At 37.2% G+C, this 27939-nt stretch overlaps 1 protein-coding gene across 8 annotated transcripts in view; it reads right to left on the reverse strand.

Annotated features, from left to right (window-relative positions):
* Positions 1–22279: 22279 nt before the first annotated feature.
* KLF8 (KLF transcription factor 8) overlaps positions 22280–27939 on the reverse strand; it is a 261395-nt gene continuing 255735 nt past the window's right edge. For all 8 annotated transcript variants that reach the window (XM_073013642.1, XM_073013643.1, XM_073013639.1 and 5 more), the window contains one exon: positions 22280–27165. In XM_073013642.1, the coding sequence (XP_072869743.1) occupies positions 26984–27165 (182 nt within the window). In that variant the 3' untranslated portion in view covers positions 22280–26983. The remainder of the gene's footprint in view (positions 27166–27939) is intronic.

The raw sequence follows: 27939 nt of genomic DNA on the forward strand, positions 1-27939 counted from the left end.
TTCCCTAATAATATGCGATACCATTTCTATTACATTAAGTAACACAAGTGTCAATTTTGGGGCCTCCATTTTTGTTCTAATACTACACACACAGTTACTTATAATAGCTTTATAATTAGGCTTGATACCTGGTGGAGAAAATCTCATGAGTATCAGTTTTCTCCTTTAAACCATTAATTGAGTGGGTTGTATTTTCGTAATGTTAAATCAACTTTGCATTCATAGAATGAACTCACCTTGATCATAATGTATTATCCTTTACATACATTGCTATACATTTCTGAATTCAGTTTGATAACATTTAGACCACGAATAAGAATGGCCTGTATTTTTTTTTTTTTTTATGAATTGTCCTTGCAAGGTTTGAGGATCAAAGTTTCAGTAGTCTCATAAAATTAATATGAGTATGTAACAAACCTGCACGTTGTGCACATGTACCCTAGAATTTAATGAATAAAAAAGAAAAAAAAAAGGAGGTGGGGGCCACAGTGGCTCAATCCTGTAATCCCAGCACTTTGGGAGGCTAAGGCGGGCAGATCACCTGAGGTCAGGAGTTCAAGACCAGCCTGACCAACATGGTGAAACTTCATCTCTGCTAAAAATACAAAATTAGCTGGGCATGGTAGTGTGCACCTGTAATCCCAGCTACTCAGGAGGCTGAGGCAGGAGAATCACTTGAACCCAGGAGGCGGAGTTTGCAGTGAGCCAATATCGCACCATTGCATTCCGGCCTGGGCAACAAAAGTGAAACTACGTCTGGAAAAAAAAAAAAAGGAAGTGGGTTATGTAGAAAAACTGGGATGACAGTATATGACTTGGTGGCAAGAAGCCAGGCAAAGCAGAAAATGAAACTAAAAAGGTCTGGTATGTAAAATACAATGGGAGACAGGGTACTAGGTTGAAGCGTGGTTTTACATCATTCCTCTTCCCTTAGATAGTACCTTGTCCATAGGTCAGTCACAGCACTTCTAAACTGGACTAATTTATATGCTGTGTCTCTCTTCTTCTGCTAGGTTGTAAACTTGCTGAGCACAGGAAACATGCATATGAGTCTTTGGATTCCTGGTCTTTAACAGATATTCCTGCACATGGCTGATAAATGTTGATTAACTGAGTTAAGCAGTATAGTCTTGAGATCATTATCTGTGGAATGGTTTTGCAGAAGTTCCATGAGTTAATAAAATGTTGAAAATACCAAAATTTGTCCCTAAAACAAGGATCTTGAGCAGTCCCTAGAATAAAATGTTTGGAATTTATCCACAAGAGTTAATTAAACTGCATATGGTTCTTGTTGTTGTTTTGTTCTGTTTTGTTTTTTACTAAAGTTGTCCTTTTTAGTAAGCATTTAAGAAACTGTATCACAGCTTCTCCATTGAAGTCATGCATCTGATGTTTAGACTCTGCTGATAACCTCACTGCATTGCCTTTACAATGTGTAGGATAAAAGGATGCACCCCATGGGTGTCTGTGACTGGTTCTGTTAATAATTGTTTTCCTTTTCTCATTATAGTTTGACATTTTAGAAGCCAAATGCTGTTCCACATTCTATTAGCCCCTTGCACTGGATTGGGACTGAGGTTTAGAACAAAGAGAAAGTAAAAATGGAAAAAACATGTAAGAGTGAAATGGCACAACTAGGATAATAACTTTAGCTCAACTCACCTGCTGACACCTGGAAATTAAGGAGCAATCACTTATGCAGACAGATCAAAGGAAAGGTGTGAGGAGCCAGGGACAGAGCAATCTGCCCCAGGTGCTGGTCAGTTCCTTTCTCATGGGTGTTGTCAGTTACCAGAGTATAAGTCAGCCATTGTTGCAAAATGTACAACCACAAAATTTCAGTGTCATACAACACTAAGGTGTTGATTTCATTCACATGTGGCTGATATAGGCTGGGCTTGGCTGGACAGCTATAAGCTGCTGATTGGACCTAAGTCTGCCTGAGGCTTCATCCTTCTTCAATTAAACACTTTCCAGGAGAAACTTAACTCATGGCAATGTGGAGAAACAAGAGAGGTTGCACAACCAGGCAAGCCCTGACCACACGGCCAAGCCTAAACTCAAGGAGGTAGTGAAGCATATTTTTTCCACAAAAGTGTCAGAGAAGGAAGTAAATATTTTGGAATGACTAATGTCCATAGGCAGAGGCCTAGTCTGAAGCATTTCTATAATAATGGAGATAATTGTGCTAAAGAAGTCAAGGGTAGGTGATTCTTGTATTTCACAAGTCCTGGGTATTTTTACTGGGAAATGTTGCTGATAGGACAATGAATTGATACTATCTTTCTAGGGCATAGTTGCAATATATATTAGCAATTTCTTACCTATTGACTTCTAAGAATTTGTCTGAGATGTATAGAAAGATTTTTATATAAAGTCATCCATCTCACTTTTATATTAGTGAAATACTGGGGAAAATTACAAGTGTTTGGTTGAATAAAATATGTGACATCCAGATAATGGAATATTTATGCCACATTTCAGTGATGTTATACCAGAATATTTAATGACATGGAACAGTATTGCCAATATTCTTGCTTAATGGAAAAAAAAGCATGTTACAAAACAGCAGATATTTTGTTTTAAATCATGTATATATGGGTATTCATATTAAGCTTCTGTAGGGATATCAAATAAAATATAATAATAGTTATTTGTAGATGGAGCTAATTTTCATCTGAAATTTATTCTACCTACTATGATCTGAATATTGATGTTTCCCCCAAAATTGATTTTTTGAACTTAATACCCAATGTAATAATAATATTAAGAAGTGGGGTCTTTGGGGATGAGATTTGTGTCCTAATAAATGAATTTGAAGGGAGCTGCCTTGCCTTCCCACCACATTAAGTTACAGTAAGAAAGCACCATCTTGGAAGTAGAGAGCAAGATCTCACCAGACATTGAATGTGTTGTTGTCTTGATCTTGGACTTCCCAGCCTCCAGAAGTATGAGCAATAAATTTCTCTTGTTTATAAATTAAAAAATAAATGAAATAAAATAAAATGAATATGAGACAGTTCCAGACTTTTCTATACATTTTGGATATGTTTGTTTAAGACTGGAATTATTTATTCCTTGAATATCTCAGAGTTTTTTTTTTTTTTTTTTTGGCCAGAATAATTTAATCTACTAGTTAAACGTTTTGGATATTTTATTCTTTCTTGAGTTAATTTTAATGTTACATTTCTCCTGGTGATTTGCTGGTTTCACTACAATTTAAAATTTACTAGCATAAAGCTGTTAATAATTGCTTCACTTATTCTACAATTTCTTTTTTTTTTCTTTTTTTTTTTTTTTGAGACGGAGTCTCGCTCTGTTGCCCAGGCTGGAGTGCAGTGGCCAGATCTCAGCTCACTGCAAGCTCCGCCTCCTGGGTTTACGCCATTCTCCTGCCTCAGCCTCCCGAGTAGCTGGGACTACAGGCGCCCACCACCTCCCGGCTAGTTTTTTGTATTTTTAGTAGAGACGGGGTTTCACCGTGTTAGCCAGGATGGTCTTGATCTCCCGACCTCGTGATCCGCCCGTCTCGGCCTCCCAAAGTGCTGGGATTACAGGCTTGAGCCACCGCGCCCGGCCTACAATTTCTTTTGAAATTTTTCAAACCTACAGAAAAGTTGAAAGAATACTGCAGTGAACACCCACATACCTTCATCCAAATTTACCAATGCTCATCACTTTGCCACATGACTCTTATCTATTTATCTATTCACACGCACGCACACACACATACACACACACTTTTAGTTGAACAATTTGAAAGTGAGTAGAATAGAGGTCATGACAATCGACCAATAAATACTTTAGTGTGCATTGCTTAAGAATAAATATATTCTTCTACATAACCATAATACATTATCATAATTGAGACAAAAATAATTCCATAAATTTGCCTACTATAAGGTTGTATTGAAACCTATTCAATTTTCCCTAAAATGCCTTTTATAGTTTTTTTTTTTTTTTTTTTTTTTTTTTTTTTGCCATCTAGGATCTGGTGACGTTTTACACATTACATTTGGTTATATCTCTTTGGTCTTTTTTTTTTTTTACACTTTTAGTAGTTACTTCATTTTATTTTTTATTCCTTCAGGGATATGATAATCTTGATTATAAAAAAATTTCATCATGACAACATAATTTATTTTGCTGAAATTGAGACAATAAACATGTTTTATGAGATAAATATATAATACATGATTTATGTATATACACGTTTTACTACTTTTAAACCAACACAAGATTCAGACATTTTGATAATTGAATTCAGATGTCTTTGATACTTTACCAAGTTTTAGTTGTATAAAAACCATAGGTGTAATTCACTTTTTTTGTTTTGATTTGTTTTTAATTTTTAATTTTTTTTTATTTCAATAGGCTTTGGGGTAACAGGTGATGTTTGGTTTCATGAATAAGTTATTTAATGGTGATTTCTGAGATATCGGTGCACCCATCACTTCAGCAGTGTACACTCAACCCAATGCGTGGTCTTTTATCCCTCACTGTCCCCACCCTTTCTCCCATGTCCCCAAAATCCAATGTATCATTTTTATGCCTTTGCATCCTCATAGCTTAGCTCCCATATGTAAGTGAGAAAATACGATGCTTGGTTTTCCATTACTGAGTTACATCACTTAGAATAATAGTCTTCAATTCCATCCAGGTTGCTGTGAATTCCATTATGATGTTATACATATACATATATACATATATGTGTGTGTGTATATATATAACCAAATATTATTATATTGAAATGTTTTATATATATATAAAACTATATATAACTATATATAACTATATATATATATATAACTATATATATATATATATATATAACTATATATATATATATAAAAAACATTTTCTTTATCCACTCATTGATTTGTGAGCATTTGGGTTGGTTCTATATTTTTACAGTTGCAAACTGTGCTGTCTGTCTGTATGGTGAGCGTGTCATGCTGGAAGCATGAGTAAAGCCCTTAAACAAAAGATCCTGAGGAAACAAAATAACCTGAGGGCTTTACTCACGCTTCCAGCATGACAGAGTTGCCATAGAGATAGCAGCTCAGTTTCTCCTCTCTCTGAGCCCTCGATCCCCTGCTCTTTACCATGTGGGCCCCCCACCTTGGGCCAGCAGTAAAGCTTCCCCACCCCATGTATGAACATTCCCAGTACCAGTGTTTCTACATTTTTCTGAGGTAAGGCTTCCAGTGGTACTGCCATTTCTGCCTTCAGATTAGGAAAGGACCAAAGACCCTGAGTGCCACATCTCCATCAATCTTCAGCCAACCTAAGGAGAAGAAGTCAGTCCATCTTCCACGTGAGTCTCCCATACACCCTGCTCCTCACCAAGCACAGCCCCCTGGCTTGGGCCCACAATGCAGCCACCTCACCCCAGACCAAATGCATTTACTGTCAGCGGCTCTGCATTTCTCTGCGTTGGAGCCCCAAGAAACATGTGAAATGCCTCCTGCCACGGCCACCGCCACCACCAATGTCCCTTCTTCTGCTGCCTCTGAGCTTGGGAAGGAACAGAAAGCCTGAGCTTACTCCAGGGCTACATTGTGTAGCCTGAGAGAGCCAATCCGAAGTCTTCAGCCAGCATCTGAGTGGGAGAGAAGTTCCTACTTTCAGAGCATCAGGAGTGAGCATGGCTGCAATCATGAGGAAATACAGAAGAGCCACGTGGCTCAGCAAGAGCCTACCTACCACTCATTATGAGTAACCACCATCTGCTGGATCACAGCCCAAACTTCAACACCAAAAATATTTTGCTAATATTCCCCCCTGTGAAATTAAGGACAAGAACTTAGCTACAAATAAAGACACTGCATAAAGCCCCCATTCCTCTGAAAACAGAAAGAAAAGAAGTCAACTAACTGTACTCAAATCAAACTATAGTTAAAGGAACATCTGCCCACACAAATAAGAAAGAACCAGTGCAATAACTCTGGCGAATCAAAAAGCTAGAGTGTCTTCTTTCCTTTAAATGACTGCATGAAATCCCAAGCAAAAGTTCTTAATCAGGCTGAAATGGCTAAAGTGACAGAAATATAATTCAGAATATGGATAGGAACAAAGACAACTGAGATTCAGGAGAAAGTCAAAACCCAATCCAAAAAATCTAAAGATTACAATGGAACATCACAGGAGCTGATAGAAAAAAAATGATCATATTAAGAAAGAACCAAATGGGTATGATACAGCTGAAAAGCACACTGTAAGAATTTCATAGTGCAATCAGAAGTATTATGAACAGAATACATCAAAGCTGAGGAAAGAATCTCGGATCTTCAAGACTGTTTCTCTGAACTAACTCATGCAACAATAATAAAAAGAATAACAAAAAGATGAACAAAACCTCTGAGAAATATTGAATTATGTAAAGACACAAAATCTAAGACTCATTGGTGCCCTCGAGAGAGAGGGAGAGAAAGCAAGCAACTTAAAAAACAAATTTCAAGGTATTATCCATGAAAATTTCCCCAAGCTTGGTAGAGTGGCCAATATTCAAATTCAGGAAATGCAGAGAATCCCTATGAGATACTACACAAGGTCAACCCCAAGACACATAGACATCAGATTCTCCAAGATTGAAATGAAAGAAATAATGTTCAAGACAGCTAGAGAGGAAAAGCAGGCCACCTACAAAGGGAACTCCACCATGCTAACAGTAGACATTTCAGCAGAAACCATATAAGCCATAAGTGATTGGAGGCGAATATTCAGCATTCTTAAAGAATAGAATTTCCAATCAAGTATTTCATATCCAGTAAAACTAAGCTTCACATGCAAAGGAGAAATAAGATCCTTTTCAGACAAGCAAATACCATGGGACTACTTTACTACCAGATCTGCTTCACAAGAAGTCCCAAAACGAATACTAAATATGGTAGGGACAGACCAGACACTACATAAATACACTTAAGTAAACAGACCATTGATGCTATAAAGCAACTACACAATCAAATCTGCATAATAACCAGCTAAGAACATGACAGGATCAAATCTACACATATGAATATTAACTTAAAGTGTAAATGGAATGAGTTCCCCAATTAAAACTCACAGAGTGGAAAGATGGATAAAGAAGCAAGACTCAATGGTGTGCTGTCCTCCAGAGACCCATCTCACATGGAACGACAGCAATAGGCTCAAACAAAAAAAGATGGAGAAAAATCTACCAAGCAAATAGAAAACAAGAACAAGAAGATGTTGTTATCCTTATTTCAGACAAAACAGACTTTAAACCAACAAAGATCAAAAAAGACAAAGACGGGCATTATAAAATGGTAAAGGGTTCATTTCAAGAAGAAGACCTAACTATCCTAAATAAAGAAGCACCAAACACAGAAGCACCTAGATTCATAAAGTAAGTTCTTAGAGACCTACAAAGAGACTTAGATTCCCACATAACAGTACTAGGAAACATCAATTTCCCACTGAGGGTACTGGACAGATCACTGAGTCAGAAACCTAACGAAAGTATTCAGGATCTAAACTCGACATTTGACCAAACGGACCTAATAGACATCTACAGAACACTCCATCTAAAATTAACAGAATGTATACTGTTCTCAGCCACATGTGGCACATGCTATAGAAGCGACCACAGAATAAAAAAATCTTCACCAAATTCACAAAAACTAAAACCATACCAACCACACTCTTGGACCACAGCACAATGAAAATAGAAATCAATAACAAGAAAATCACTCAAAACCATACAATTACATGAAAATTAAACAACCTTATTCCAAATGACCAGTGAGTAAACTATGAAATTAAGGCAAAACATACTACCCAAAATAATGTATAGATTCAATGATATTCCCATCAAGCTACCATTGACTTTCTTCACAGAATTAGAAAAAAATTATTTAAATTTCTTATGGAACCGAAAAAGAGCCAGTATAGCCAAGACAATCCTAAGCAAAAAGAACAAAGCTGGAGACATCACGCTACTTGACTTCAAACTATATTACAAGTCTACAGTAACCAAAAAAGCACGGTACTGGTACCAAAACAGATATACAGACCAATGGAACAAAACGGAGGCCTCAGAAATAGCACCACACAGCTACAACCACTTGATCTTTGACAAACATGACAAAAATAAGCAATGGGGAAAGAATTCCCTATTTAATAAATGGTGCTGGGAAAACTGGCTAGTCATATGCAGAAAACTGAAACTGGACTCTTTCCTTACTCCTTATATGAAAATTAACTCAAGATGGATTTAAGACTTAAATGTAAAACCTAAAACCATAAAAACCCTAGAAGAAAACATAGGCATGGGCAGACTTCATGACTAAAACATCAAAAGCAATTGCAACAAAAGTCATTGACATATGGGATCTAATTAAACTAAAGAGCTTCTGCTCAGCAAAAGAAACTATCATCATAGTGAACAGGCAACCAAGAGAATGGGAGAAAAATTTTGCAATGTGTCTATCTGACAAAGGGCTAATATCCAGACTCTACAAGGAACTTAAACAAATTTACAAGAAAAAAACAAACAACCCAATCAAAAAGTGGGCAAAGGATATGAACAGACACTTCTCAAAAGAAGACATTTACATGACCAACAAACATGAAAAAAAGCTCATCATCACTGGTCATTAGAGAAATGCAAATCAAAACCACAATGAGATATCATCTCACGCCAGTTAGAATGGCGATTATTAAAAAGTCAGGAAACAACAAATGCTGGTGAGGATATGGAGAAATAGGAATGCTTTTACACTGTTGGTGGGAGTGTAAATTAGTTCAACCATTGTAGAAGACAGTGTGGCAATTCCTCAAGGATCTAGAACCAGAAATGCCATTTGACTCAGCAATCCCATTGTAATGGTTACCAAAGTAATGATTATAAATCATTCTACTATAAAGACACATGCACATATATGTTTATTACAGCACAGCACTATTTACAATAGCAAAGACTTGGAACCAACCCAAATGCCCATCAATGATAAACCGGATAAAGAAAATGTGGCACAAATACACCATGGAATACTATGCAGCTATAAAAAAGGATGAGTTCATGTCCTTTGCAGGGATATGGATGAAGCTGGAAACCATTATTCTCAGCAAACTAACACAGGAACAGAAAATCAAACATCACATACTCTGACTCATAATTGGGAGTTGAATAGTGAGAACACATGGACACAGAGATGGGAACATCACACACTGGGGCCTGTTGGGGGTGGGGGGCAAGGGGAGGGAGAGCATTAGGACAAATACCTAATGTATGCAGGGCTAAAAAACTAGATGACGGGTTGATGGGTGCTGCAAACCACCATGGCACATGTATACCTATGTAACAAACCTGCATGTTCTGCACATGTATCCCAGAACTTAAAGTAAATTTAAAGAAAAAGAAATTAAGGCAAAAATCGAGAATTTTTTTTTAAACTAATGAGATCAAATATACAACATACCAGAATCTCTGGACAAAACTAAAGCAGTATTAAAAGGTTAGTTTATAGTGGTAAACCCTCACCTCAAAAAGTCAGATAGATCTCAACTTAAGAACCTAATATCACACCTAGAAGATTTAGAGAAACAACAGCAAACCAATAACAGAGTTCACCGAAGACAAGAAATAAAATCAGAGCCCAGTTGAAGGAAATTGAAATGTGAAAAACCATACAAAGGATCAATAAACCTAGTAGTTGGGTCTCTGAAAGAATAAGTAAGAGAGATGGACCCCTAGCTACACTAATAAGAAAAAATGGAGAGAAGATTAAAATAAACACAATCAGAAATGACAATGGATACATTACCGTCAACCCCACAGAAATAAAAAAAAACCTCGGAAAGTACTACAAACACCTCTATACATACCAGCTAGAAAACCTAGAAGAAACGAATACATTTCTGGAAGCATACAACCTCCAAAGATTGAAACAGGAAGAAATGGAATCCCTGAAAAGACCAAGAGTGAATACCAAAATTGAATCAGTAATAAAAAGCCTAGCAACGAGAAAAAGCCTAGAACCAGATGGATTTACAGGCAACTTCTACCAGATATATAAAGAAGAGCTGGTACTATTCTTACTGAAACTATACCAAAAAAACTGAGGAATAGGTACTAATCCCAAACTCCATTCTATGAGGCCAGCATCATCCTGATACAAAAATCTAGCATAGACAGAACAAAAAAGAAAAGTTCAGGCCAATATCCTTGATGAAGATAGATGCAAAAATTCTCAACAAAATAGTAGCAAATGGAGTCCAACAGCACATCAAAAGCTCATCCACCACAATCAAGTAGGCATTATCCCTGGGTTGCAAGGTTGGTTCAACATAGGCAAATCAGTAATCGTGATTCACGATATGAACTGAATTGAAAAACCACATGAGCATATCAATAATGCAGAAAAAGCTTTCAATTAAATTCAACATCTCTTCATATTAAAAACCCTCAACAAATTAGGCCTTGAAGGAACATACTTCAAAATAATGAGAGGTACCTATGACAAACCTATAGCCAATATAATACTGAGAATGTGTAAAAGCTGGAAACATTTCCCTAGAGAACTGCGGCAAGACAAGGTTGCCCTCTTGCCCTCTCTCACCACTCCTATTCAACATAGTAGTGGAAGACCTGAGCAGGGCAATCAAGCAAGAGAAAGAAATAAAAGGCATTCCATCAGGAAGAGAGGAAGTCAAACTCTCCCTGGTTGCAGATGACATAATTTTATACCTAGAAACCCCATAGTCTCACTCCAAAACTCCTTGACCTGATAAACAATGCTGGCAAATTTCAGGATATAAAAGTCAATGTACAAGTATCAGCAGGATTCCGATACACCAACAATATTCAAGCTGAGCGCAAAATCAAGTACACAATCCCGTTCACAATAGCCACAAAAAGAATAAAATATCTAGAAATATAATAAAGCTAACTAGGGAGGTGAAAGTTCTCTACAATAAGAATTACAAAACACTGCTCAAAGAAATTAGAGATGACACAAACAAATGGAAGCATTCTTTGCTTATGTATAGGAAGCATTAATGTTGTTAAAATGACCATACTACTCGAAGCAATTTACAGATTCAATGCTATTCCTCTATCAAAGTACCAATGACATTTTCCACAGAACTTTTTTTTTTTTTTTTGAAATGGAGTCTCACTCTTTCACCCAGGCTAGAGTGCAGTGGCACGATCTCGGCTCACTGCAAGCTCCACCTCCCAGGTTCTTGTCATTCTCCTGCCTCAGCCTCCTGAGTAGCTGGGACAACAGGAACCTGCCTCCACGCTTGGCTAATTTTTTGTATTTTTAGTAGAGACGGGGTTTCACCGTGTTAGCCAGGATGGTCTCGATCTCCTGACCTCGTGATCCACCCACCTCGGCCTCCCAAAGTGCTGGGATTACAGACGTGAGCCACCACTCCCGGCCCCCACAGAACTTCTTAAAATTCATATGGAACCAAAAAAAAAACCTTGAATAGGCAAAGCAATCCAAAGCAAAAAGATCAAAGCTGGAGACATTATGTTATGCAACTTCAAACTATACTACAAAGCTACAGTAACCAAAACAAAATGGTACTGGTACAAAAACAGATACATTAGACCAATGGAACAAAATTGCCCAGAAATAATGCAACACATCTGTAACCATCTAATCTTCAACGAAGTTCACAAAAACAAGCAGTGGGGAAAGAACTCCTTATTCAATAAATGGTGCTGGGATAACTCGCTAGCCATATGCAGAAAACTGAAACTTGACACCTTCCTTATACAGTATACAAAAATTAACTGAAGATGAATTAAAGACTTAAATGTAAAATCTAAAATTATAAAAACCCTGGAAGATAATGCAGGAAATACCATTCTGGATAAGGACCCTGGCAGCAATTTCATGACAAAGACACCAAAAGCAATTTTATCAAAACCAAAAATTGACAAATATGACCTAATTAAACTAAAAAGCTTCTGCATAGCAAAAGAAACTATCAACAGAGTAATCAGATTACTTACAGAATCAGAGAAAATATCTGAAAATTATGCATCCAACAAACGTTTAATATCCAGAATCTATAAGGAAATTAAATCAATAAGCAAAAAACAAACAACTCCATTAAAAAGTGGGCAAATAACATGAACAGACACTTTTCAAAAGAAGACATGCATACAGCTAACAAGCACATGAAAACAATACTAAACATCACTAATCACTGGAGAAATGCAAATAAAAACCACAATGAGATACCATCTTATACCAGTTAGAATGGCTATTAAAAAGTCAAAAAATAATAAACGCTGGTGAGGATTCAGAGAAAAGGTTATGCTTGTACACTGCTGATGGAACTGTAAATTAATTCAGCCATTGTGGAAAGCAGTTTGGCAATTTCCAAAAGAACTCAAAGCAGAATTGCCATTTGACCCAGCAATCCCATTACTGTGTATATACCCAAAGGAATATAAATCACTTTACCATAAAGCCACATGCACATGCATGTCCACTGCAGCACTATTCACAATAGCAAAGACATGAAATCAGTCTAAATGACCATCAGTGGTAGGATGAATAAAGATGTGATACATATACATCATGGAATACTCCACAGCCATAAAAATGAACAAGATCATGTCCTGTGCAGCAACATGGATGAAACTAAAGACTATTATCCTAAGTGAACTAACACAGGAGGAGAAAACCCAACACCACATGTTTTCACTTATAAGTGGGAGCTAAATATTGAGTACATGTGGACACAAAGAAGGAAACAACAGACACTGGGGCCTACTTGAGGGTGGAGGAAGGGAGGAGGATGAGGATTGAAAAACTACTGTATCGTGTACTATCATGTATTATGCTTTATTACCTGGGTGGCAAAATTATCTTTTCACCAAACCCCAATTTACAAACCAAACTAAACATGCAATTTACCTATGTAACAAACCAGCATATGTAATTCTGAACCTAAAATATGTTTTTAAAAAAGAAGACTGAAAGAAAACATGGAAAAGGATTAAAATTAGTAAAATGTGGGTGATGAGAAAAGGAAAAAACAAAAATTAAAATTCAGCAGAAGAATTTTAAAAGTTAGCTGAATTGACACAGGTAGGGAAAGAGCTGTGATTTAAACCCACTTTTCTATGACTCCTAAGACTGTGTATTTAAGCACTATGCTATACTGCTATATTTCGGTTTATCTTATTCCATGGCAACAAATAGCCACATATGCATGAAATTTAAAGTATTTAGAGATAAGTCTTCCAATATCAGTAAAATAGCAGGTTAGGTGTCTTGACTAATGCTTATGCTGAAAACAACTAAAGTGCAAATAATGTACAAAAATTATTCTTATATCATAAAGAGCTGGCAAAATAGTATGATTTTTTGTTCAGGCCAAAATCTACAAAATGTGGCAGTCCACAAAAATCACAGGAGCATCGAAGCCACTTTTGCACATTGAACACTTGTTTTCATGGGTTTGGTATTCTAAAGGGATGGAAGACAAAGTCTGGACTCCATGTAAGATGAGAAATCTAACAACAGATCCTGATTCCACAAATTTGGAACCCTAAAGAGCTATATTTTCAGTGAAAGAATGAAGTAGATAAAAACATATCCAACCCACAGCAGCCCCCAGAGAACTGCAAAGAAAGTTGCCTGGTTCCTACACAATGCAGGGGATGAAGCCATCACTGAGATTTTATAACTCAAGCATACCCTTATGAGAATTACAACCCAAATTCCCATAATCTATGTGGCCCTAAATGCCTCAAGCTGTTATTTAATGTCATTCTACACTAATAATACCCCAAGAGACCTGAAAGAAGCAAATACCAATTCCCTATGGAAAAAGGTTCCATCATCTAAGCTCTTAAAGAAGTCCTATAAATAAATTTTCAAGAATGGGCTGCTCACCACACAAAAAAATAACTAGTAACAGAGCAGAATAAGGAACTGTGAGGGAGAACTGTCATAAACAAACTGATAGTAGAGAAAGACCCACAAAAACTTCTGATGTTGGAATTCCCAGAGAAAAAATATATAATGACTATGCTTGTTACATTTAAAGAGGTAAAATATGAGCTTAAAATATCTGTAATGAACAGTACACTATAAAGAATGATCCCACAAATTTATACAATAACCAAATAGAATTTCTAGAAATTAAAAAAAAATAAAACCATAGAACTAAGATTAAAACTCAATACACATTTAGCATTTCACTAAAATATAGTACTTTTGGGCATTAATCTCAGAGAAATTGATGGAGAACAGAATATCGTCCCATTAATTTCTTACAAATTACATAGGAAAATGTACTTTTACAATGAAGAAATCTGGAAAGTCAGTTAATGCAGTGATCAAATGTGGCATTTCAAATACTGAGATAAATTTACATTATGTACCTCATAAGATGAAATGTGAATTACATAGTATAACTTATGTAGTATTTTAACAAAAATTATTTTATCTGAATGTCATAAGGAAACAATCATAATAATCCAGAATGAGAAACATTCTATAAGACCTGGCTTAGACTCTTAAAAAATATTCAATGTCATTAATAAGTAAACAAAATTCCAAGATACTTCATTTTCATTAAAACACACCAAAGAGATATAACCAAATGTAATGTGTAAAACTTCACTGAATCCTAGGCTGGAAAAAAAAAAAGATCGAAGGCATTTTAGGGGCAATTAGATAGATTTCAATGCAACTTTATAGTAGGTAAAAAATTATGGAATTATTTTTATTCTCTCAATTATGCATTATGGTTATGTAGAATATATTTGTTCTTAAGCGATGCATACAAAAGTATTTATTGGTCGATTGTCATGACCTCTATTCCACTGACTTTCAAATCGTTCAACTAAAAGTTTGTGTGTGTGTGTGCGCGCGCACGCGTGCATGTGGATAGATAAACAGGTAAGAGTCATGCGGCAAAATGATGAGCATTGGTACATTTGGATGAAGGGCATGTGGGTGTTCACTGCAATATTCTTTCAACTTTTCTATAGGTTGGAAAAATTTCAAAAGAAATTGTAGAATAAATGAAGCAATTATTAACAGCTTTATGCTAGTAAATTTTAAATTGTAGTGAAACCAGCAAATCCCCAGGAGAAATATAACATCAGAATTAACTCAAGAAAGAATAAAATATCCAAAACGTTGAGCTAATAGACTGAATTTTTCCCACACACACAAAAAAAACTCTGAGATATTCAAGGAATAAATAATTCCAGTCTTAAACAAACTTATCCAAAAAGTATAGAAAACTCTGGAACTGTCTCATATTCATTTTATGAGACCAATAAAACTTTGATCCTCAAACCTGGCAAGGACAATTCATAAAAAAAAAAATTCAGGCCAATCTTATTCATGGTTTAAATGTTATCAAACCTAATTCAGAAATGTATACCAATGTATATAAAGGACAATATATTATGATCAAAGTGAGTTCATTCTATGAATGCAAAGTTGATTCAACATTACAAAAATACAATCTACTCAATTAATGGTTTAACTGATACTCATACAATTTTCTCCACCAGGTATCAAGCCTAATTATAAAGCTATTATAAGTAACAGTGTGTATAGTATTCAAACAAAAATGGAGGCCCCAAAATTGACACTTGCATTACTTAATGTAACAGAAATGGTAGTGCATATTTTTGGGGAAAGGGTGGGTGTTTCAATGAATAGTGCTGGGACAACTGATCGTCCATGTAGAAAAAAATGATACAAGACCTCTATCACATCACATACAAAAATTAATTACAGGATGAATTAAGATCTAAATTTGAAAGATAGAAATGTAGCGAGTTGATTGTTTTTTTTTTTTTTTTTTTCTGAGACAGAGTCTCACTCTCTTGCAGGCTGGAGTACAGTGGCACAATCAAAGCTCACTGCAGTCTCCGCCTCCCAGGTTCAGGAGATTCTCCTGCCTCATCCCCCTGAGTAGCTGGGATTACAGGTGTGAGCCACCACACTTGGCTAACTTTTGCATTATTAGTAGAGACGGGGTTTCACCATGTTGGTCAGGCTGACCTTGACCTCCTGACCTCAAGCGATCTGTCCGCTTTGGCCTTCCAAAGTGCTGGGATTACAGGCATGAGCCACTGTGCCCGGCAAGAAACGTAGTGATTTTACAAACAACATAGAAAATGCACTGGGACACGATCTCAGGATCAGAACCTATGGGGAAGTGGAAGAAGCAGCATAGGACACAAGGAAAGGAAGAACTGCAATGCAGTCACAGCAAAGACCTCAGACCATCCTATGGGGCTTCTGGAGCTAGAATGGCCCTTCAAAGCCGTCCTGAATTGGGATGGAGGTCAGGGCCTTTATATACTCACATCAAACAGCCATTGGATGCAGGCCGACCCTGAGAAAGGTATGTACCTTTCGATAAGCCCTATCTTGGGGAGAAATTCAGCTGAGATCTATCTGTTGCCAACACTCTCAGTAGCTTGACAATGAGTGCTTCTGTCCTGGAGAGGGGTATCTGGGAGGCACATGATAGCATCCCCTATAGACTTCAACAGACACTTCAACAGAAAAATCCAAAAGGTCAATAAATACATGAAAAAATTATTTCCTCATTAGTCGACAAGAAAATGCCAAAACCCCGTAAAATACACTTATACACCATTAAATTGTAAAAATTAAGAAAAGACTGTACCGTATATTTGCACAGATGTAGAGAGATTAAAATCCTCATACACTGCTGGTGGAAATGCAAGTTCATGCAACTGCAATGAGAAACATTTTGCATAATCTAGCTAAGAACAACAAAAAAGCAAATGCCTTTGTCTCGGCAATTTCACCCCTAGATATTTTCCTTAGAGAAATTCTTGCACATGTATACCCTCAGACATTTGAAAGAACATTCATAGAAATACTGTTTCTCTTAACATTGTTACCTGTAAACTTGAAACAACACGAGGGAACTTCAAAGCTCAATGTGATTAATATAGTTGTTTATATAATAGAATACCACAGAGCTACGGAAATAAAAATACTACAGTTACAAATATCTACATGGATAAATTGTACAACCACTCCTGAGAAAAATAAAGCATAAAAGGACACATACAATATGATTCAATCTATTTAAAGTTCAAAAATATGGAAAATTAAGCTATGATTTAAGTTTGCATTCATCATTGGCAAAAAAATTTTTTTTCACAAAGAAGGGAATAATTATCACTGAAAATAAGATAGAGGTTACCTTTGAGGAGAGGGAGGAGATTGTGGTAAGCAAGAGGTGCCTGGATGCTTCTGGAGGTCTGGGCAATAAATGTGTTACATCTGAACCTGAGTTGTGGACACATGTAGCTTTATGCTATCATGTCTTTCAATTGTAGATATGTTTTATTCGTTCCTCTGTTTTTATATTTCATAATGACAAGAACCAAAGTAAGAAAAGGAAAATAAGTGCCTAGAGATGATCATCCACTTTTATCAAGGTTCAGCCACATTATACTGAAAATATGATTTAGAGAAAATGCTAAGGGAAGACAGACAGCCCACAAGTATTACTGTAAAGCAACGGATCCAGAGATCCAGCATGAAGAACGAAGCAAGCAAGCAGGTACGCTCTCCTTTCACTCTTCACCTGGTGAGGGGTACAAAACATGTGTTCTGGGCCTCACCCTCAGCTGTTCTGGCTTCATAGCCTGCATTAGCTAAGAGGCAATGATTGCTTGCTTTGTTTTTACCAGGACATGTACCTTCCCCTTGCTGACCTATCCTAGTTCCTTTCAAAATGTACCTGCTACCATTGTCTCCTACCCATGCTCATTCTCTGCCAGGTTACTCTTCCTAACCTCATAGACAAAGCAGGCTAATACCCTCATGTGTGCTCAAACATAAATTTACATATTAACTCTCCTAAGTAACTCCTAAGCATTTTCAATAGCAGATTTCAGAGAAGAGGTACCTTTGCATTCACTATTCTCTTGACCATATCCTCCACCAGCCCTATGGAGTTCCTTCCTGAATTCTCACAGACTGATTATAAGCCCTCAAACTCAGGCCCTTTACTTCTCTCAATACATAGGCATGGTAATCTGGTTCGTATGAATTCTTCCCAAACCATATGATTTGGTTTTTTTCTCAACAATGTGATTTGAAGATCATTTCATGTAGGTTAGTATAAATCTACCACATTTTTATAAACTGCTGCACTGTATCACACAATATAACATACCATATAGTTTAATTGGCCATTCCCCTTTGGATAGGTATTTAGGTTGTTTATAATTTTGCACAATTACAAGCAATGCTAAAATTAACATATTTATGGTATATGGACTAAACTGTATATAATTGAGAGTTGCTCTACTATAGACACCAAAATGTGAAATTTCTGAGACATAGGGCATATGGCCTTTTTGGTCATAATAAATAGGAAAAAAATTCCCCTCCAAAACAACTACCATTTTTATCTCCAACCAATAATTTATAATTTCTCCATCCTAATCATTTGCCAATACTTGGTCTTATAAAACTTGTAAACATTTTCCAGTCAAATGAATAGAAAATAGTTCAATTTCATTTTATTTCCCTAATTACTAATGAGATTGAACATCTTTTTATATGTTCATTGACTACATGTAATCCTCTGAATTATTTGTTAATTTCTTTTTAAATTATTGTACATTGTGTTTTTCTTATTGATCTGTAGGATTTTAAAAAATACATTCTGAATAGAAATCCTGCATTACATATGTGGCTATCATTGTTCACATGTTTTTAATCTTTGGAAATATTAAACATATCTCCATGAAAACACTTAAAAAACTACTGTGTTTCTTCACATGCTGGTCTCTTCCGCTAGAGAGTAAATTTCTTTAGAGCAGGAACTGGGTTTTATTCATCTCCATAGCAACCAGAAAGGAGACTGGATTATTGGTAGGTTTTCAGTCAATACTGGTAGCATTGAATTGATAATGCCTATGGCCCAAAGGGATGACATTGGCTCTTAGAATAAAGAAATGAGTAAAAAAGACTGTGAGATTTCTTATTTTTATCATTTGTAGTGAAAACCTCATTCTGGCAGCCCCAGGAACAGTCACTTTTCAATTTGTTCTTCCTGCTCTTGGCCTCAATCTCCAGCACAGAATTTCCCTCTTTCTACTTTTCTCCCAGAGTTTCTCTGAAAGGTGAGGCAACTTCCACATCTTCATTCAGGGCTAGAATTTTTACTGTGGTGTCTTTGAAGTTTAAAGCTGTCCCAACACCCTCCTTTCCCTCCTTACATCTTAGGAAAACACAAACAAAATAGTGAGGAGAGCAGAGCTGAGCAAGAAAATATAGCCAACTATGTCTGTATCCCACGAACTCTTGTCAAATCCTTTGTAGGAAATACACAAAAGGAGCACAAAGCCTTCATGAAGCTCCATTCAGGGACACGGCTGAATAGATTCCCCAAAATGGGGAGGACCTCATATGATTAAACAGAGAAACTGTCATGTTTAAGACAACATGGCTTCCTTTTTCATCCCATGATACTACACAGTAGTTTCATCACAACTTTACCCAGCTAGGCGGAAAAAAGTGATCTACTCATGACATGCTGAAGAAACAGATTGGAGACAAAGTCAAGAAAATAGCCATGATTTCTGAAGTTTAAGATCTTTTTATTAATAAAAAAGTACAATAATTAAACTGAACAAGATTGCTTAGTACCCAAGCACACACCCTGCATGGATGCCATAATGGGAGAGTCTCTGAAGTAGAACAGAGTAACCTCTAAGTGGCCATGCTAACAGGCAAATCTTGAGTATCTCCAGGTTCATAACAGACTTGTTTATGAGAGATTGCTCATGATCCTAGCCTCAGAGCCATGCCTCTGAGGCAAGAACTAGTATAAAATAGAGAAAAAATAAGGTGTTGCTCTAAAGCACTAAAATAATGAGGCACAAACATAAGAGTTACAGAGACTAAAGCTTAATATACTGTTTTATAATTTATTTAAACAAACTAACAATGACAAAAAATCCAACTGATCCTTTCACTGCAGGCTCCTTTCCCCAACACAAAAAAAGAGAACCAGTTTCTGGCACTGCTCACCTGCGTGACCTCCTGTCAAAAAACAGGGATGGACACCACTAGGAAGTCTCTTCCCCTTTTAATTCTGTAATACAATGAAAACAGCACTGCATACAGCATAGTTATAAAGTAATGTCCAACACAGCTACTTGTAGTGACTCTAGGAAAGGAAGGAGTTTTTAACAGTTGACAAAATAATATCTCTTCCCCTGACCCCACCCCAACACCAGAAAAGGAAATGGAAAGTAAAACCAGTGTTTGGAAAACAAAGAAATATCCTGCCACTGGTATAAATCCCATCCTCTTCCAACCCACTCCCACCCCCAACCACCCTACCCAACTTCCCTCCTCCTACCTATACTATTCAGAGTAAAGTAAGCTGGGAAAGAGAAAATATAAGTGGTGAAACTGAACTGGCCAAAGCTTAAAGGGCTCTGGAAAATTGCCTTTGTGCTTCTGAGAATGTGACGTGTAATGTGGTCCAAGCAGAGTGACAAAGGGGGAAGAATACAGCTTTTGAAGCAATGAATTTTGCCTACCTCTTCCTTTAGGTCCGAATACATTTCAAGTATGGAAACAGATGATAATCCTATTGTTAGTAACAAAGAAGATACAGGGAAAGTGAAAGTAAAAGAATAAATAATATTGCTTCCAGTGGCCACTCTTTAATTATCGTTCTTACTGACTCAAATCTATCTGTTTATCACCTAGGAAGCCTAATCTTCTCTTTTACATAGGGTAAATATAAGGTACTATAACTATCATTTTAACAATGGTTATAATACTTGGTTGTTCACTTAAAGATCTTTCATCATTTTTGCCAACATCAATTTATGAAAAGCCTCACAACATTCCTGTGAGGTAGATATTGAGATCCTCATTTTGCAAATGGATTAATTGAGGCACAGAGAGGTGATATGACTTGCCTAAGGTCAAACAAGTGAGACCTGGGAAAATACAGAAGAGAGGTAACTCAGGGTGGCATTACCATTGTGAGAGAGCCATATTTAACAGTGAGAAAAGATAGTGCTATGTGTTTATTTAAACTTGGCCCACCCAGTTCCTTCTGTGTCCATCACTCTGCAGTATCTCATACAAGAATTAGCAAACTGTGGAGCATCAGTAAGTTCCCTTGGCTAATTTAAGGTTAGGTACATTCTTGATGGTTTGGTTCATGAGAAAACTTTTTGGGGGCAGGATAGACCCCAGAATCTTAGAACTCAGATCACAGAAATCCCTAATTCCAGAATTTTGCAGACCACTTTGTTTCAAAGAGCTTTTGGAGTTCAAAAATATTACTATCATGTACACACACACTGTGCTGTAGTTGATAAAGTTGTTTCCCATGGGTGTACAGGTTAACAATTCAGATACTGCTGTATATGCACACTGAATTTAAAAAAATAAGTAAATAGATGACAGAGGTTGAGAGCCAGGTTTCTCAGTATTAGTGTGGGAGGCTTCATATAACTAAGAGGAAGAAGCTAGAATGATTCACATGGTAACACGTTAGAGTTGAAAACATCAATATGAACTCATGTTTAGCTAAATAAAAATCTGGATGATTACATATAGAAATATTTATAGAATGTGCATATACATAGGATAGTATACACATATGTTTCCTTGCTCTGTTAGCTGAGATGCCCTAGAAGCAACAATAACCCAGGAGCAATGAACATACCTAATGCCCAGATATTGGTTTCTAATACAATTTTCCAGTAAAAGAAACCAGGACTTCTTGAAGAAATGGCTGATTATAGGAGTAGGCCACAAAATATACAAGATGAGCCTGGAACATCTTGCAGTGGCAGAAAGTAAGAATGTGCCAAAAAAAAAAAAAAAAAAACTGATGGGGGTATGTCAAAAGGACTTCAGAATCACCCAAAAGAGCTCCCAATAGCCAAAGCTGGAACAATTAGAGCAATGAAATAAAGTAGTAGTATTAGATTATAACTCAAAGTATAAAATAAATACCCATGAGTCCATGCTGATATAAATATTGTATAAATAAATAAATGGGGGAGAAGAGACAATCTCCCTTAGAAAATAATTCCAAATAATTTATGTAAGATACTTGCTCTGAAGGGTGTGGCATATAACTTACCACTCCAGAAGCATGGGCTATACACAGTGATTTCCTTTCAGAGACTACAGTATGGGGGGAGGAAAAAAGAGTACGGGGGAGAAACCTGACAATGACTATTTCAGTCAGGTGATCAAGGTTAAACAACAGTGATGAGTCATGTAAATACAGGCATACCTCGTTTTATTGTGCTTTGCTTTATTGCACTTTGCTGATATTGCATTTTTTACAAATTAAAAGTTTGTGGTAACCCTGTGACCAACAAGTCTATTGGCACCATTTTTCCAATAGCATGTGCTCACTTCGTGTTTGTGCCAGTAACATTTTACCAATAAAGTATTTTAAAATAAGGTAGGTACATTGTTTTTTAGACATAACACTATTGCACATTCACCAGACTACAGGATAGTGTAAACATAACATTTTATATGCACTGGGAAACCAAAAAATTTGTGTGACTTGCTTTATTGTAATATTTGCTTCATTGCAGTGATCTGGAACCAAATCTGCATTGTCTCCAAAGTATGCCTGTATGATGTGATGAAAATGGCACTTCTTCTCTGTGGTCCTACTCTCAAAAACTCATAACCTCAGTCTAATCATGAGAAAGACAATGGACAAATCCCAGTTGAGGAAAATATCTCTCAAAACTGTCAAGGTCACTGAAAACAAGGAAAGTCTGAGAAATTGTCACAACCTACAGGAACCTAAGGAGATATGATTACCAGATGTAATGTGGAATCCTGAACAAGATGCTGAAACATTTTTTTTTTTTATTTTTGAGATGGACTGTCGCTCTGTCACCCGGGCTGGAGTGCAGTGGCATCATCTTGGCTCACTGCAACCTCTGCCTCCCAGGTTCAAGCAATTCTCCTGCCTCAGCCTCCCAAGTAGCTGGGATTACACATACCTACCACCACGCCCGCCTAATTTTTTGTATTTTTAATAGAGACAAGGTTTCACCATATTGTCCAGGCTGGTCTTGATCTCCTGACCTCATGATCCGCCTGTCTTGGCCTCCCAAAGTGCTGGGATTACAGGTGTGAGCCACCATGCCTGGCCGAAACAATTCTTTAAAAAGGATATTAGGTAAAAATTAAGGAAACCTGAATAAAGTATGGACTTCAGTTAATAATATTAACATATCATTGTGTTTCATTAATTGTAACAAATATACCACACTAATGTAAGATGTCAATAATAGGAGAAACTGGATGTGGGGTAAATGAGACCTCTCTGTACTAGCTTCACAATTTTTCTGTAAATCTGAAACTGTTTGAAAATAAAAAGTTTATTTTAAAAGAAATTAATATCGAAAACCTTTGTCTTGCCCATAATGCACTCTGCCTAATCTACCCAATCAGTTCACACTCTTCACACTCTTAGTTTTTCCTAAATTTTACTGTAATTATGAAGTTTATGTTCAACTGCTGATCATCAGATAGAGGAATTCTGCTGCAACAGATCCCAGAATATTATCCAATCATATCAATGCCCTAAGCAACTGTCCAGGCTAAAGGTGCTTTGCTGTTGTAAAAACAACAAATTCAATTGAATCCCAAATGCTATTCAAGAGATACATTTTAGTTCCTTTCCACTTCACTGTCTATCTAGCAAAGTTTTATGTGTTTTTGGTAAACTCTGTACTGTGCTATATTTGAATTCCTGTACTCTATAAGATTCTGTTAATGAATCCTGAGACACTTCTTAGAGCATATGTAAATAATTGGGAAGCTTTTATCGTTTTTTGGAGGCGAGAGGGAAATGAGAATAGGGTTAAAATTGCTTCTTTACTATAGACAATTAACAAACATAAAGGCTGTCATTATGTTACAGAAACATTTTTAGATAAAGGCTCAGATGTCAGGGACCCTAATATTTGGGACCCTAATTTGATCAACCTAATTAGTTCAACAAGATATTTGATAATCTTTATTTATGAGTAGATCATATGTCTCAATGCAAAAGATTCTGAGTTCTGAGGGGAGCAGTTCAGTTCTGAACTCTGAAAAAGGAGTATCAGGATCCAAATTTTGAAGAAAATGAGTAAGCTTGGGCTGTACTGTGAAATACTGCATCAACTACTGAATTATAAGCTTAAACTTAAGTTAGTTCATCTTTACCAATCTGTCTTACAGCTACATCAGAGGTCCCCTTTAACAGACTGGCCCCAGATATCGCCTAGTGTGTTAGCAATTATTATGCAAGTTTGGAACTTGTATACCCAAAGTCAGGAAAAAGCCTTGATCGAAATAACAATGATAACAGTAAAAATCCACACGTCATTTTGAAAACTACAGGCAGTCCTTGGATTTATGGAGAGTTCATGATCTAGACAGACACTGCAAGTTAAAATGAGGTAAATAAAATCTAGACATTAGGCCGGGCGCAGTGGCTCAAGCCTGTAATTCCAGCACTTTGGGAGGCCGAGACGGGTGGATCACGAGGTCAGGAGATCGAGACCATCCTGCCTAACACGGTGAAACCCCGTCTCTACTAAAAAATACAAAACAAAAACAAAAACAAAACAAAACTAGCCAGGCGAGGTGGCGGGCGCCTGTAGTCCCAGCTACTTGGGAGGCTGAGGCAGGAGAATGGCGTAAACCCAGGAGGCGGAGCTTGCAGTGAGCTGAGATCTGGCCACTGCACTCCAGCCTGGGAGACAGAGCGAGACTCCCTCTCAAAAAAAAAAAAAAAAAAAAAAAAAAAAAAAAAAATCTAGACATTATAGAAGTGTTAGAACTATGTGCCTGATGTTATATGGCAATGACCACAAGTACATTTTACTTGCTATTTAATCAGCTGTAAATGATTTTTGAGTTCTAAAGTTTTTCTGAAGAATAACATATAAAATTAGACAAATATTGCAACCAATCACATAAACTTTAATTTGGTTTAATAATGTGATCCTGGCCAAGCGTGGTGGCTCACTCCTATAATCCCAGCACTTTGGGAGGCCGAGGCAGGCAGATCACTTGAGGTCAGGAGTTTGAGACTAGCCTGGCCAACATGGTGAAACCCCATCTCTACTAATAATACAAAACTTAGCTAGGTGTGGTGGCACGTACCTGTAATCCAAGCTATTTGGGAGGCTGAGGCAGGAGAATCACTTGAACATGGGAGGCGGAGGTTGCAGTAAGCAGAGATTATGCCACTGCACTCCAGCTTGGGTGACAGAGTGAAACTGCCTCTCAAAAAATAAATAAATAAAATTATGTGATCCCTAGGAGAATAAGCATGCAGGTGTATAAGGGCTCAAGGAAACATCTAGAGAAAAAATCTGACCCGTATTTGTCTCATCTGTAAAATATGAGGGATGGGCAGGACTAGATGGTTAACGGGATCCCTTCTTGGTGCTAGAATTCTACAATTTAGTGAGAATGGACAGCCTCGGGAAATAGTAACCTAAAGTATTCAAGCAGGGTTGAAAAGAAAAAGGTGTTCAATATAAAGACAATCTTTAAAAGAGAGGCTGAGTCCAAATTCAAGTGATGCAAAGCCCCCTTCCCCACCCCTGACCCCAGGAAAGGAAATATGCCATGTGGAGGTAGATCTATGGTCCAGGGCCAGGAACAGAGGATTTTGTGCCCCAGGTAATATTATAAAACAATCTGATTGGGCAGCCAAATGAGTATATTATGCAACCTGCTATAATAGCTAAAACAAACGGCTTAGGTTTTCATAGCAGTTGCAGAACATCAAATTGCTTTTTGTATGTCAGTTTTCATGAAAAGCATCTTATGTTTCATTTGAAACACAGGAATGAATGCCAATAATTCCATGGAGTGAAAACATTCCGTTCTTCCAACCCCTCACTTCTGTATAACATGCCCCTAGTGTGTGATTTCTCATCATGCAATATACTCAATTGTTTCTTTGTGTAAACAAAAAAATAAACAGTACAGCCAGCCCCTCAAGACACTGTCTCAACAGCCTGTCATTTGAATGAGGTTTGTGATTAACAGCACTTTTGATATCTTATCCAAATAAATGAACTCCTCTATTTGTTCTCAGGATCATCTTAGGTCTGTTTGTTCCTCTGCCCAACCTACTCTCCTGGAACATTTTTCTCCTTACTGATATGTCTATGTGTGCTTTGAATATTTGTCCAAATTTAACCTAACAAATAATAATTGTGCAGCAAAATCTTTAATCCTGAAGGAGAAAGTGGAAGAGAAGAAAAAGAGGAGAAGTACAAGAACTCCTCATTCCCTTGATGAACTAAGAAGCAGAAGCACCAGCACTATCTGAAAACCAAACTTTAAGAAGAAATAGGATTAGATTTATTAAAACCTTTTGAGTGTGGTATGGGACTCAGCTTATTCACTGGGAGTGTGCCTCATACTCAGAAACCAAATCCCTGTAAATCTTACCAATCAACTACATTGTTATGCTCTTTCCATTTAGGAAGTTAAAAAAGTCATTTAGGACACTATCAAACCACTTTTAGGTACTTATTTAAAAAACATATGGACGAGAGTTCTAGAAAACAAGAGAAAAATTGGAAAGAAAAAAGCAGCGTATGTTTGTTCACAGCCTTGAGTTTGATTCCTGTTTTGTTACTGTAGGAAAAATGTCCTATTTCAGAGCAGGGGGGATGGGAAGGCAGCCATGGGTGCCACACTGGAATTCAACCCACATGGAGGTTGAAAAAAACGGGTCTGGACAGTGGAGAAGTGAAGGTAGAATATGAAGAGCCTCCCCCCGGGAGACCAGCTCTCTTTTCCTCCAGTCTCCTCAACTTGGCTCAGTGGGCTGCTTCAACCCCATTGCAGATGCAAGCTGAAGTCAAAGAGGAAAAAATTGTCCCAACCTCAGCACACGAACAGGAAAGATACCAGCGCAGCTTCTCTAGTGTGATCTGTGCAGCTCACATGGTGTCATGGCGACGGCGATGCAGGGACAGGTGGTCAGAACGAGAGAAGCTGCGGTTGCAGTCTGTGCACCGGAAAGGCTTGATGCCTGTGTGCTTGCGGAAATGGCGAGTGAGCTCATCTGAGCGAGCAAATTTCCAGGAGCAGCCATCCCAGGTGCATTTATAAGGCTTCTCTCCTAAAAAGGGAATATAACAAAAAAAAAAAAAAAAAAAAAAAAAAAAAAAAGAGAATCAGAGAGAGGGGGATTGGATACTAGAAAGATAATAGATACATAACTTGTGTCAAGTGAAAAGGTTAGGCAATAACCTTGAAGGTATATGCTAGTAAATCTTTTAAGTTAATTGATTGATTGAGAAGCACCGTATAAATGTACAACATGATGTTTTGAGATGTATATACACTGTGGAATGGCAAAGTCGAGTTAATTAACATACGTATTACCCATATACTTATCTTTTGTTGAGGTAAGAACACTTGAAATCTACTCTCTCATTGATTTTATTTTTTTAATTTTTATTTTTTTATTATACTTTAAGTTCTAGGGTACATGTGCATAACGTGCAGATTCGTTACACATGTATACCTGTGCCATGTTGGCATGCTGCACCCATCAACTCGTCAGCACCCATCAACTCGTCATTTACATCAGGTATAACTCCCAATGCAATCCCTCCCCCCTCCCCCCTCCCCGTGATAGGCCCCGGTGTGTGATGTTCCCCTTCCCGAGTCCAAGTGATCTCATTGTTCAGTTCCCACCTATGAGTGAGAACATGCGGTGTTTGGTTTTCTGTTCTTGTGATAGTTTGCTGAGAATGATGGTTTCCAGCTGTATCCATGTCCCTACAAAGGACACAAACTCATCCTTTTTTATGGCTGCATAGTATTCCATGGTGTATATGTGCCACATTTTCTTAATCCAGTCTGTCACTGATGATGGACATTTGGGTTG

Source organism: Chlorocebus sabaeus, chromosome X, assembly GCF_047675955.1.
Source record: "Chlorocebus sabaeus isolate Y175 chromosome X, mChlSab1.0.hap1, whole genome shotgun sequence".
NCBI classification, from domain to species: Eukaryota; Metazoa; Chordata; class Mammalia; order Primates; family Cercopithecidae; genus Chlorocebus; species Chlorocebus sabaeus.